Source organism: Hippopotamus amphibius, chromosome 17 (genome assembly GCF_030028045.1).
Source record: "Hippopotamus amphibius kiboko isolate mHipAmp2 chromosome 17, mHipAmp2.hap2, whole genome shotgun sequence".
NCBI classification, from domain to species: domain Eukaryota; kingdom Metazoa; phylum Chordata; class Mammalia; order Artiodactyla; family Hippopotamidae; genus Hippopotamus; species Hippopotamus amphibius.
In genome coordinates, this window is record NC_080202.1 from 41,445,819 (window position 1) to 41,459,097 (window position 13,279).

Consider the following 13,279-nt stretch of genomic DNA (forward strand, 5'->3'; position numbering starts at 1 on the left):
GAGGTTCGTTTCCCATGGTGTCCTAAGTAGTGAGGACATTTTATCTTCATCAGGCACATACGCAATCTAGTTCTGTACAGCCAGATTTAGATAACTGTCTTGGTTACCTAAGTACGTCACAGGTGGAAGCAGCAGTCCCTCTTCCTGGAGGATGCTCAGTCCAGCTGCAAACCAGAGCCAGGCTCGTTAGTTGTCTGGGAAATCTCTGACGGCTGTAAGCACTCAGCAAGGGTCAGTGGGACCTGTCCCCACTGTGTCCTCTCACCAGGCACATTCATCCAACCCATGCATTCATTCTGCCTCCACGTGCCAAGCTCTCTGTTTAGAGCTGTAGGAACTGAGAAGCAAAACAAGTCCTTGCCTTCAAGGAACTCCCAAATTGAGGAGACAGTCTGGGTGACAGATGCTGTGATCAAGGTGTGCCCAGGATGCTGTGGGAGCACAGGAAGAGGGCACCTGACACACTGGGGTGGGGATAGGGAAGAGGAGACCCGGAAAGGATTCCTTAAGGAAATTATTGCTGAGGTTAGTCTGGTGAAGCCGGAGTCTCGGAGGCAGGTGGTGGGGGGCGGAACGTAGATCCATCAGTATGTACAGTTATCATAAAGATACAGAGCCCTGTGTCATAAAGACACATCTTGGGGATAATCAAGTATTCAGCTTGGCTGCAGCTCAGAGTCAGGAGTTGAGGGACTGGTGAGAAGGGAAGCTAGAGGCTGGCAGACACCAGCCATAGTAGAGAATTTCGGTAAGAAGGAGCATCAGAGGGCAGTGAAGCTGGAAGAGACATAGTACATGCCATTGCTGAAATACCCTAGTGGAGGGTAGAGAGCATATTGGATGGGGGATGGGCACCATCTGAGAGGAGTCAGGAAAGAACTGGGAGGCCTGAAGGGAAGTAAGGCATTTGCAGTGGGTGTTGGAAAGGAAGGGACCAATATGAGATGAAGGAAGTAGAAGGAAAGTCAAGCTCGACTTCCAGGTTTGGGCACCTGAGGCACTAGTAGTGACCCCCGTTAGACACGGGACGAGGAGCAGAGGTAGGTCTTGGTGGGTCAGAGGAGAGCAGTCAATGAGTTTAGTTCAGGTGGCGTTGGGTTTGAAGCACCTGTGGTGCAGCAGGAGGAGGCGCGGCACAGCTGGTTGGAAACAAGCAATACGAACAAAAGAGGCATCCATTTGGGAGCCCCTCCTGGGGTGGCCGCTGAAGGTCTGAGTGGCAGTGCAGCGGGAGGACGTGAGGGCTGAGGCAGGAGCTCCAGCATTTAAGGAGGATCCAAGGAGACAGAGAAGGAACATCCAGAGGTGGGAGGGAAACCAGGAGGAGGTGAGCGTTCTCAAGAGGGAGGAGGACAAGGCGATAGTGACAGACACTGCGGAGGCTCAGGTCACAGGGTGTCTGTTAGGCCTCCCGGCTGGGAGGTAAGGGGGGCGTGCCTCGAGGTGTGTGGGGCTGCGGGGAGGCGTCTGTGGCGGTCCCTGGTCAGTCATCGCTGACTCGTGTGGGGCAGTGACAGACTCCTAAGTGCTTGGCTGGGCTTCTCACTTAGTTCTCACCCCACTTAGTATCTCCCCCCAATACACAGATAAGAAAACTTGCCCAAGGTTACAAAGCAGGACGTTGGGAATGAAGAAGAGTAGAAAGCCAGAGTAATGCCTGGAAGGGAGAGAGAGGGAAGGTGGGGTAAAAATGCTGAAAGGGGCCGCCGTCACTGTTTAGTAAAGCGCTGTGCTCCTTGGAGCTGGGGGCCTGTCCTTCCTCAGACCATGGGCTTTGGGCCGACGGCCAGCAGCGGTGGCAGAGAGCTCTTCACAGCATTGTCGGGATTGGGGTAACTATGATCACTCTAGTTTCCAGGGTAACTAGGAGACTTGGAAGAGCCTGTTTCAGAAGAAAAGCCCAGACGTACTCTGGGTGTAGATAGTCAGAGGTGAGGGAAAATGAGGCGGTCGCCCAGAGATGGCGCGTTGGAGCGGGCCCCCTCCCCATGGCCATGCCTGTGAGGCCTGGACTGTTAGCGCCTTACCAGCCAGCCCTCCTCTCCTGGCCTCATACAATTTCTCAAGACAGTTCTTTCTGTTATCTTTTGGGGGTGAAGTCATGTGAGTCTAGAAAGAAACTGGTGAAACAGAGACTCTGACCTGTGGGCAGGGCAGGCTGGGGAGCCCCCGGGGCAGCCGCCCTCTGCTCCTGGAGTCTGGTCTGGACCAGGCGGGGAGGGGTGGGGAGGCCCCCAGAAGGGGAATGGCTTGCCTCCTGGCCTTCAGTGGCTGTGGCTCCCCGCTGGAGAGCGAGGCCCGGAAGTGCACCTGGGGGCCCTTGGAGTGGTCCTAACAGGGAGCTCCCGGAAGCTAGCTCCAGCCCCTCCCCTTTAGGCTAAAATAATCTTTGATGTTAAAACAAAAACTGGAAGAAAGGGAGCATGGGGACAACAGAAACAAAACATACATGTTCTGTTTGGTCTTCACCATCCGTCCAAGTAGGAATTTGTAAAACTTTTGCCAGCATGTCCCTGTGTAAGCTTTTCAGAAGTCTCAAAAGTCAAAGGAGGTTATCTTGCTGCCACCACGTTGTGAGAATAAGAAGTGGCTGCAGAGGTCTCGTCTTCTGCAGGCAGTTTCCAGCCTGGTGGCCTGTTGCCTGGCGCACAGCCAGGGGAGGAGCCCTTCCTGCCCTCCTGGCTCATCCAGAGCAGGGCGCTCTGCTCGCAGGCGCTGTGAGGCAGGAGTCAGCCAGAGCGGGTGCTGCCAGACAGCTTCCACCTCGGCTCGCACCCCCTCCGGAGCGGACCGCCTAGCAGGGAGAGAAAGCAGATGTATCGAGAGGCGTCTCATTAAGACGTAGTTCATTAAAATGTGGTGTTTTGAGAGGCATGGGGTGTCCCAGGCAGGGGCTCAGCCAGGCAGGATTTCTGGGGACGTCACAACTGAAATCGCCACCAGGAGTCCAGCGCCGGAGGCTCGGGGCCCGTGTAGCTGTTTGTGCCAGCGCTCAGAGCCCTGCACACGCCCCTCCCAGCCTGGCATCTTCTCTCTGGTTTCTTCCCATGACAGTTTGACTTTGGAGACACCATGGTCCACCAGGCCATCCACACCATTGAGTACTGCCTGGGCTGCATCTCCAACACTGCCTCCTACCTGCGGCTCTGGGCCCTCAGCCTTGCTCATGCACGTGAGTGTATTTCTCCCAGGTCAACAACTATGTTTTTCCCCTTCTCCGGGCACTCCCTCAGGTTGGGGCTTAAAGAGAGTGGAAATTACATAAAGCCTCTGGAATTATCAACTCCTGAATCCAGGGAGAATGATGTCCAGTTGGGAGGATCGGTGCTTTTGCCAGGCTAGCTGGTAAGGTCACAGAAAGCCAGGGGGCAAGGAAGGCCGCTGTTGAGGGATGGCAGAGCGAAACGCAAGGCCCACAGCATCCCTGGCCTGGCTGAACCGGGTGTCATGTCTCTTCCCGTTCCCCAGAGCTGTCTGAGGTGCTTTGGACCATGGTGATCCACATCGGCCTGCGTGTGAAGAGCTTGGCGGGAAGTTTGGCCCTGTTCTTTATCTTCGCCGCCTTCGCCACCCTGACTGTGGCCATCCTCCTGATCATGGAGGGCCTCTCAGCCTTCCTCCACGCTCTCCGGTTACACTGGTAAGGGGCAGCGCAGGGCCGGGGGTGGGGATGTGTCCTTAGCTGCACCAAAGGCAGCTTTACTCCTGTCCAGACTCCAGAGACACTAGGAAGTGTCTGCTTTCACATCCTCTCACCCAAGGACGTACTTGGTAGTGAGCCTCAGGAAATGTCCACGGAAAAGCACAGTTCACTTTCACAGCCTCCAGGTAGGATTCTCTGATGAGAATTGTCAGAGTGGCTCTCCCTGTCTTCAGCCTTCTTCAGCGCTCTTGGTTATGGCTGGGGTTTTTTGTTTGTTTGTTTGTTTGTTTTGGGGTTTTTCACACTGGCATATAACTCTCCTATCTTCAGAGCAGTGAAAGCAGCTCTGGAATAGATTCTAAGTCCAGGAAAGTGCTAGAGCACACTGTGCCCTTGTTTCATCCCCCTTATTCTGTCATCATGCCAGTGTCTTCGGGTAGGACCCCTGGCAGCTCTATGTGAGTAGGGGAATTCCTGGCCCCACAGCGTGTAGCCCAGTACACAGAAGCAGCTTCTTCAGAAGGGCAGATTTTGGATTTGCTAGTTTTCTTTAATGTAGTCTGTGGCTTTTAATGGCTCTGCATGGAGATAGCTCAGTCCCATAACCTCAAAGTAAGGTTGCCAGATTTAGCAAGTAAATCACTCAGTTAAGTTTGGATTTCAGATAAACACTGAATTTTTTTTAGTGTATTTCCCAAACATCCATGGGACATACTTATGCTAAAAACTGGGCATCCTATACTTTATCTGGCTACCCTACCTCAAACCCTACCTCTTTGAGTCTCCGTTCCCCCCCCCTTTTTTGAGACTTTTTTTTGGGGGGTTAGGGGGAGGTTTGATTTAGGTTTCATTTTTTGGCCTCGCGGCATGTGGGATCTTAGTTGCCCGACCAGGGATCGAACCCATGCCCCCTGCATTGGAAGCAAGGAGTCTTAACCACTGGACTGCCAGGGATGTCCCCATTTCCCCCTTTACGTTATGATTCTCCCTGTCTTTTTGGGTCCAGCGACTCTGGAAGCTTTATACCCTCCCCTCAAAGAAACACCCCCCCCCACCCCCAACGTGTGCACACAGTTTTACCAGTTTAAGGGCTCACAAACTCACTGACCCTCCCTTAGGACCCCCTGGACAAGATGACCTGTGGTGTTAATGACCTCATGGTCAGAAGAGGGCTGTGACTGTCTCTTTCCATCACTTCTTGAAAGCTGAAGAAAACCAAAATCTGAACCTGAGAAACCTCTTCCTCACTCCCTTTATCTTTGATTTTCTCCTTGCTTGGTCACAGCTGAGCCCGCTCAAAGATTCTGCCGTTTGTTGTTCTGAATTGCAGAGGGGGACGGCGGGGCGTGTGAGGGTGAGCCGTGGCCAGGGCTTACTCTTCCCTCAGAAGCTCCTTTAGGAGAGCCTGTCCTGCCGCGTCAGCACGTGGTGCTTTGTGGGGCCTGGCCCTCCCCTCCCGCCTCCCCTCCCCTCCGCGCCCAGCTGTTGTTTACCGGGAGCCAGGAGGCTGCGCTGCTGCTGCTGGCCCGACGGCCCTCGGCTTATCAGCAGGCTCACCCCAGCACACTTCCTCCCGCTCGGCTGAGGGAACGTCTGTGCTGCCGGCCTGCAGTGACTCACTTTTTCTTGCCCTCTTGGCTTCCTTCCTTTCCTATTCACTTCCCTGTCTCCTGAGCCCTGGGTTTGAGGGAACAGTCACCACCCCACCTTGACTCCAGCCCAAGCGGGAGTCTGCTGCCTCCTCCCTGGGTGGGTGGGAGCAGCCAAGGACCTGGAACAGACCTGTCAGAGCAGGGAGCCAGGCGCGCCAGGGAGCCAGGAGGGCCGCCTGGGCTCGGGCCTGATGTCCAGCGTGAGCCGAGGCGATCGGGAGGTCGTGCTTTGCTGCCTGAAGGATTGCTTCTTCCTCAGGCCCACCTGTGGCCTTCAAGTGACGGCGTCTTCCCACGTCCTCATGTATGAGCCCAAGGAAGTGACGCGTGGCGAGAGAGAGCGGGCTTCAGAATCGGGTGACCTGAGTTCAAATTTCAACTCCGCCGGCACTGGCTGGGGGACTCTGCGGAAAGCACTTACTTCTCTGAACCTCACTTTCTCTCACGTGAAAGGAGAGGATAATGTCCGTGTGATAAGGTTGCTGTGATTAAATAGGAAATAATGCACAGACCAAGTGACTGTCACAGTGCCTGGGCACAACATAAACCTGTGATCAAGTGCAGGTGCGGCTGCCCTGCAGAGAGGGCCATGGCCCTGTAAACATCTGCTTTCAGTCTGTTAGAGAGAAGGGAGGCCCCAGGGAGAGGCATCTGATACGACTTGAACGCCTCGCAGATGTAGTTTGCAAGGAATAGGCTCATCAAACATATTGCACTTGCAGGGTGGTGGCGGCTGTTGTTTGGTAGTGGAGATATTGGCTAGAAGAGAAAAAACAGTGAAAACTCCTTCATGCGACTTTCGGAATCCCGTCACTGGGGGCCTCTCCCCCACCACCAGAAAGGAGAGAATGAAATCGGTGCTTGTGCACCCCCTCCTGGCCAGGCGTGGACATGCCTGGAGGGTGCTGCGTCTTCTCAGTCCAGCAGGACTGCAGGAATTCCGAGCTGTGGCCATCCTCTGAGGGGTGGGAACAGCTGGGCCCGCTGAAAATGGCTGCAGGGACCTTGCTGTGATTTTTTTCTGGCGTCCAGCCCGGGCACCTTCATACCTGTCACTTTACCCCTGGTGTTCAGCTGGGGTTTGCTGATTCTGGTGTGAGGCCTGTCCCATTACACAAGTTCTGGGTCTCTTTTGTAGGGACAAGAAGAAAAACATCTGATTTGATAACAAGGATAAACCACAGGTCACAAGGAGGCGGGCGACATCTGAAAACAGCAGTGAGCAGGTTCACACGCCCGCCTGCTGATTCAGTCTCCTCCTGAGTTATGTCTGTCTCTTTTCCTGCCACCGACTGCGTGCAGTGTGCTTGGCCTTCTTGGCTACCGTAATGAGATGTCTTCTCTTCCTCAGAAGAGGCAAAGGCAGGGGTGTAATTTGTGGCTGTAACTGTGGACACCAGACTGCTGTTGACAGAAAGACTGTTGCCCCTTGGCCTGCCTTCACAGGAGCCTCATCCCTTCCTACCTAGCACATTCCACGTGCGCACTCACAGACTGGGGGCTAAAGGGACAGATTTGGGACCAATCTGTTGTAAGGGATGCAGTGGTGCCACAGCAGGACAGCGCGGGGTAGCTGAGGGGTGGCTGCCTAGGAGACCGAGAACGTCGGAGTTGCGGCCCCAGGCCGACCTCACGTCCCGCATGTGGGCCATCAGCCGCCGTGTGCCCCAGGCCCGGCGCTGCTCAGACAGGGGCAGAACCATCTTCCTAAGACTGCCTCTGCCGGTCACACCCCCACCGGAAAGGGAAGAGGCCTGGGCCTTCCCCCCTTCATTCACTCAAGAAAACAAAGTTTCCGTCGTGTAGCAGGAGTGCTCTCTCTGTGGACTCCCAGTTAGTCCTTCTGGGCCACCGGGTGGCCTTTGGCAGGTGGGGGAGCTGGCAGGGGTAACAGAGAACCCCACCTGACTGCCTGAGGCTCTCCTCACATGATGGCTGTGTCCCTCTCTGAGCAGTGCCGGGCCTGGGACACACGGCCCACAGGCCGGGGCGTGAGGTCGGCCTGGGGCTGCGTCTCCGGCGTTCTCCTGGGCAGCCACTCCCTCAGCTACCCTGAGGTAGCTGAGTCCTGAAATGCATTTTAGTGGCCCAGGGCGTGGCAAGGCCCTGGAAGCACCCAGAGCAGAGTCCCTTGAGAAGGAAGAACTTGCAGGGCGGCCAGCAGGGCCCCGCTGTGCCCAGGCACAGAGAACTTTATGTTTGTACTTTCTTAGGAAGCACACAGTTCCCTGGCTGGGAGGGTGGGGAGACCAACAGGGAAACTGCTTTCCAGCTTTGTGCTGGCAGGTTGAGGTGAGCACAGCCAAGGAGGGAGGCGAAGTCAGGCTGACCCTGAGATACCCCCCCTAAATCCCTAACCTCGAGTGGCAGTTGGTGGGTGAAGTGGTATCAAGTGGTGTGTCAGCGGGACCCCCATCTGCTCACAGCAGAATCCATGTGCCCCCATCCCAGGTGTGTGTCCCCTGATGTAGATGAGGCAGGCAGGGCAATGCCAGGAGAGGGGTGGTGACCCCTCGGGCATCTGAGAGCGTCTGCAGCTTCTCCATTCACCCAGTTTGGAGTTAGAATTGATTGTGTGATGAGCCAGCCAGAGGTCAGAATTCCGGATACCTCCCAGACCCCATGGTGGCTTGCCCGCTATCTGGCTGTAAGTCATTGAATGAAATACCATTGCAGACGCAGCGAACCCAACATGGAGGATTCAGTCCTCACAGCAGGGGACGGGAAGCAGGAACCTACCCCACCCCCACCACATTCCCCCAGAGGAGGCCTCAGGAGCTGGACCCTCTTCTTGGGGGTGCTGGGACATGGGGCTGAGTCCTGGGACTGACTTCCGTTTGAAACGCCCCCTCCTGTATCCCATTTTGTCTGAGTGGGGCTTAGCCATGGGAATCCTGCAGGGGCCAGGAGGCTTTGGGGACCTTGGTGCAGCCCCTGGAATGTGGGGTTGGGGAGAAGGCTGCCTGTTCTTATGCCCACAAGAAAATTCTGTTCCCTTCTTCTCCCCAGGGGCTGGAGCTGGCAGCTCTGCAGTCAGTGTCGTCAGCCAGCACCCCAGGGCCAAGGGGCCTCTGAGGGCCTCTCAAGGCCACCAGAAGACAGTTCTCTTCCCACTCCCTTTTCACTGATTCCTCCCTTATCTTGGGAGGCTGCCCTGGCTGAAGGCTGAAGGCTGAGTGAAGGGCATGAAGGTGGAGAGCACCTTGGTGCCTTGCTGTGCTGTCAGCCGCTGCCTGTGGCCTGCCCTGGGCCCGGCACCGCCTGCTCTTGCAGGGATCTGGGGCCCCCAGGGTCACACAGCACTGAGTGGAAACTATTCCTCAGGGTAGCGCTCCTTGACTTTTTTATCCTCTGAATCATGCATTTTTCTGCCCATATTTGGTGGTGATTTGGTTGCTGGGCAGCTGTCCAGGGCGAGCTTGCAGCCTGGCTCTGCATACAGGCGTGGACTCCTTCCTGCCTCCTCAGAGTTTGAAGGGCCCAAGGAGACCATCAGGGAGGGATGCTGAGCTGCTGGGGAAAGGAGCTGAAGCTGTTTTTCCTTTCAGTCCCCAAGAGAAGAATTCTTTCTCAGATGTTTTTGTAGTTGGAGAATATTTTTGCCATTGCTTTGAGAAGACTTCCCCTCCTAACTTCCCCCTTTCCTGGGAATTTCCTTCCCTAAACCGAAAACCTCCGCCCTTTGCTAGCAACCCTCCCTTCTCCTTCCTCCCCGGAGAAGAGAAATAAACAAGAAAACAGTGGCGCCTGCCAGGGTTCCTTGCACTGAGCTCGTGGCCACTCACGGGCTTCCCTTGGCGGTCTGCTGTAGGCCCTGCCAGGGGGGGTGTTGGGGGGCTCTTCTTCATCATTGTTAGAGACTCAGGCCAACTGAACATTTTTTGCACGCGGCCCTCTGCAGAGAGTTTTGCATAAACACACTCTCTGCTGAGCAGGACAGAGCAGGAACTGAGGCCAAACCAGTGCATCGGCGTGGTGCACCCTTGCCGAGGGCAGGCCCTGGGCGTCACGAGTGGGAGGTTGTGTTAGGGTTAGGGTCGTGTTCGCCATGAGCAGGCCGAGGTCTGGGCTTCGTGGGCGGCAGGAGGCTTGGGGAGCTTGGGATCGGGGCATCGTTCTGGCCCAACTGTGGAGTCCCAGACGGTTTCTGTGGAATGATAACTCTCCTCTTCCCCTTCTCCAGGGTGGAATTCCAGAATAAATTCTACAGTGGGACCGGTTTCAAGTTCCTACCCTTCTCCTTCGAACACATCCGGGAAGGGAAGTTTGACGAGTGAGCCCTTGTGGGGGCTGTGGCCCGGCTGCCCTCCCCGCTCCCTCCACAGTGCTTAGCGGTGCTCCGCTTGCCTGGCCGGTGTGACCCCTGTGTGCCACGGCATCTGTGTCTTCCCTGCTACCCTTCCCCCAGCCACCTGTGTGTCACTTAGATCCAGCCCTCCCCGGGCTCCCCGCCACCTCCACCTTTGTGTGTTACAGCGCAGTGATTTTCTAGAGAGAAGCAGACGCTAGCGGTCACTCATACCCACTCACACTCACTGGGCACCCTCCTCGCCCTCCCAGCCTCTGTCCACCCCTTCCTCTGCCCCCTGGTGGTGAACCAGTTTGTGCTTGTACAGAGGAGCCCAAAGCGCTTGCAGGGAGCACCTTCCCGGTCCACAGCCAGACTCTGAGCCCCCTGCTCCTGCCACTCTCATTACTGGCTGGGGGTGGGGTGCTCTTTAACACTCCCCACTCTTGGATTAGCGGGGTGGGTCCAGGAAGATGCTGTTTCTGTCCTCTGCCCACCCCCTCTGGCCTTCAGTGCGCTTGTTAATCAGGAATTCAGCTGCACCCAGCTGTGCCAGCGTGCGCAGCTTCTCCCTGGCAGCCCCAAGGGTCCCTGGATACCCCAGCCCCCCTTCTTAGCCCCACCCTAAACTCACACCCTCTCCTCCTCCTTCTCAGAATCCCCTTTTAGCACCCAGCACAACATACACAGCTGGGAGGACTCAAAACAGAGGGCCTGGCTGGCTCCTGTGGTGGCTGCTTCTCAGGCCATGCATGGGCCCTGCCACAAGCGTGCCCCCTGGGCAGAGGGTCCACATCGATGCTCTTTGCTGGTGCAGACCTGGAGACCTTTCCCCACCCCAATCATGAGTCTCGAGTGCTGAACTGTAGTCGTCAAGGGCGGTTCTGCCTGCACACCTGCCTTGCTCTGCCCACTGGTGCCCCTCCCCACTTCCACGCGGACCCCACGTTGAGCAAGTGGGTCCTGGGCAGGGAAGGTCAATGTCATTTACCATTTGCCGATTGGAGGCAACTGGCGGGGCTGCCAGTCAGGGCATGTGGTTGTGCGAGCTGCATGCCCTGCCCTGGGGGCTGGTAGGGAGCGCCCCCAAAGGGCCATCTCCCCTGTCACCCCCACAGCAGGACGTGGTCTTGGGGCCTTTTAATCACGCGCTGGCGCAGCAGCCCTGGCTGCTTCAGCTAAACTGACCCCCATACCTTCGGTGGTTGAGGGGCCCCCCGAAATTGGTCGGCCCCTTCCCACCCCGCCCCAGCCTCCACCCCCACCCCCACCCCTGCTTGTCTGAGGGAGCCTCTTAGAGCTGCTCACTGACTCTCCCAGGCTGGGCCGCCCGCCCCAGCTCCACCGCCCAGCGGCCAGCGTGACCCGCCCCAGCCCTTGTGCAGAGCCCCCTCCCGTCTGGTCCTTGTGGTTTACATGATGATCTTTGCTCTGTTTACAGCGGGGTTGGAAGCAGAGCTCTTTATCAGGAATCCTGCCCAAGGCCCTCTGTTCAGACATTCCTGTGCTGAATAAAGTGTGTTTGACTCTATCAGGGAGGCTGCCCGTCTGTGTGCCCGTGGCCCCCAGCCCCCGTGTCACTCAGGGCTCAGCCCTCTTGAGCCCATCTAGTATCTTACAGCCTCCACTTCCCTCCGCCAGCATTTCTGCTTTTTGCTCTGATCAAAGGCCACAGCTGCAGTGGTCCTGGCCAGACAGTTTGTGAAATTCTCACCTTATCTCAAGTTTCCCAGGGGCTTTCCCACTCCCTGAGCCCCACTCCCTGAGCCAAGGCAGCTTTGCACACACTACCTATGTTGGGGAGGGGACTTGGGGACCATCTCCATCCCCCCTTTCTGCACCGCACACCCAAACAGCAAGGGGATGTGGGGGCCTGGGCATCTGCCCACCCTCCTCTCCTCTTCTGCAAGTGTGCTCTCCAGGGCTCAGCAGCCTGGCTATTTTGAGCCCTGATTGCCTTTGACCTTGGTGTAGGCGGAGGCTCAGCGTGGGGTTGGTTCCTCAGGGCAGCTGGAGAATTTGAGGTGCTGAGGCAGGCAGCCCAGGAGCCAACAGGCTGTCCAGGCAGGCGGGGTGGACGAAGTGGGGGGGGGGGGGCTTCTCCCTCCTCACTGCCATGTAAGGCGACCACATTCTTTCTCAGCCCTCCCTCTCCATTCCTCCCTCCTGGGGCCTCCAGGGCAGGGGCTGCCCAGGAATGTGAGCAGCAGGCTGACAACTGCTGCTCCAGGAGGGGCAGGAACACCCTGTTCATTCCATGCTCCTCAAACCCTCTCCTCCCTGACGGCCACCTGCCCTAGAACAGGCCCGGGTGCAACACCCAGCATCCGCTCCCCAAAAAGTTGAGAGTGGACGTGCAGGTAAATGAGCTTTTTTAACCTCTGCTCTGTTACTGACTTAAAAAGGGAGGCCTAATAAGAATAGATACTAGGAATCAATGGACTAGAGTTGAGGGTTCAGAAACAAATGCTAACGTGTGTAGTCAACTGATTTTCCACACAGGGGCCAAGATAGTTCAGTGGGGAAAGAACAGTCTTTTCAACAGATGGTGTTAGTACAACTGGGTATCCCCACATGCAAAAGACCAAATGTGGAGTGCGATCCGCTACACACAAAAATTAACTCAAGGGGCTTCCTAGGTGGCGCAGTGGTTAAGAATCCGCCTGCCAATGCAGAGGTCACGGGTTTGATCCCAGCTCCAGGAAGATCCCACATGCTGCAGAGCAACTAAGCCCGTGTGCCAAAAAAAAAAAAAAAAAAAAATTAACTCAAAATGGATCACAGACCTAAATGTAAGAGAAGTCTTAGAGGAAATCATAGGAGTATATCTTCCTGACCCTGGGTTAGGCAATGGTTTTTAGATATAACATCAGAAGCACAAGTGATTAAAAAAAAAAAAAGACAAAAGATAAGTTGGGTTTTAGCAAAATTAAAAACTTTTGTGCTTCGAAGGACAGGATCAAGACAGCCCTTACAATGGAAGAAAACATTTGCAAAGCACGTATCTAACAAGGAACTTGTATCTGGAATATATACAGAACTTTTACAACTCAGTAATAAAGACAGATAAGATACCTCAGTTTTTAAAAGGACAAAGGATTTGAGTAGACATTTCGCCAAAGAAAACACGAATGGCCAATAAGCCCATGAAAAGCTACTCAGCATCATTAGTCATTAGGAAAATGCAAATCAAAACCATGAGGAGACACCACATCACACCCACTAAAAAGGCTATAATTTTTTTTTTTTAATATTTATTTGGCTGCATCGGGTCCTAGTTGCAGCACACAGGATCTTTGTTGCAGCATGCAGGATCTTTTGTTGTGGCATGCAGGCTCTCTAGTTGTGTCACAGGCTTAGTTGCCCCATAGCAAGTGGGATCTTAGTCCCCAGCCAGGGATCAGATTCACGTCCCCTGCTTTGGAAGGTGGATTCTTAACCACCGGACCACCAGGGAAGCCCCCCAAAAGGCTATAATTTTAAAAAGACAGTTACAAGTGTTGACAAGAATGTGGAGAAACTGGAACCCCCATCCACTGCTGGTGGGAATGTAAAATGGTGCAGCAGCTTTGGAAAGCAGCCTGGCAGTTTCTCAAAATGTTAAACGTAGGATTAACTTAGGATCCAGCAATTTGACTTCTAGATATCTACTCAAGAAAAATGAAAAAATGTGCACACAGACTTGTGCGCAGGTGT

The 13,279-nt window shown here is 55.3% G+C and overlaps 1 protein-coding gene across 6 annotated transcripts in view; it reads left to right on the forward strand.

The window, feature by feature from the left end:
- ATP6V0A1 (ATPase H+ transporting V0 subunit a1) overlaps positions 1-11,114 on the forward strand; it is a 54,086-nt gene extending 42,972 nt beyond the window's left edge. For 2 of the 6 annotated variants that reach the window (XM_057714238.1, XM_057714239.1), the window contains exons 19-21: positions 3,055-3,172; positions 3,469-3,640; positions 9,479-11,114. In XM_057714238.1, the coding sequence (XP_057570221.1) occupies positions 3,055-3,172; positions 3,469-3,640; positions 9,479-9,572 (384 nt within the window). In that variant the 3' untranslated portion in view covers positions 9,573-11,114. Of the gene's footprint in view, positions 1-3,054; positions 3,173-3,468; positions 3,641-5,554; positions 7,260-9,478 lie in introns of those variants that run through there. The other 4 variants (XM_057714236.1, XM_057714237.1, XM_057714240.1 and 1 more) reach the window with 3 other exon arrangements.
- Positions 11,115-13,279: the final 2,165 nt, after the last annotated feature.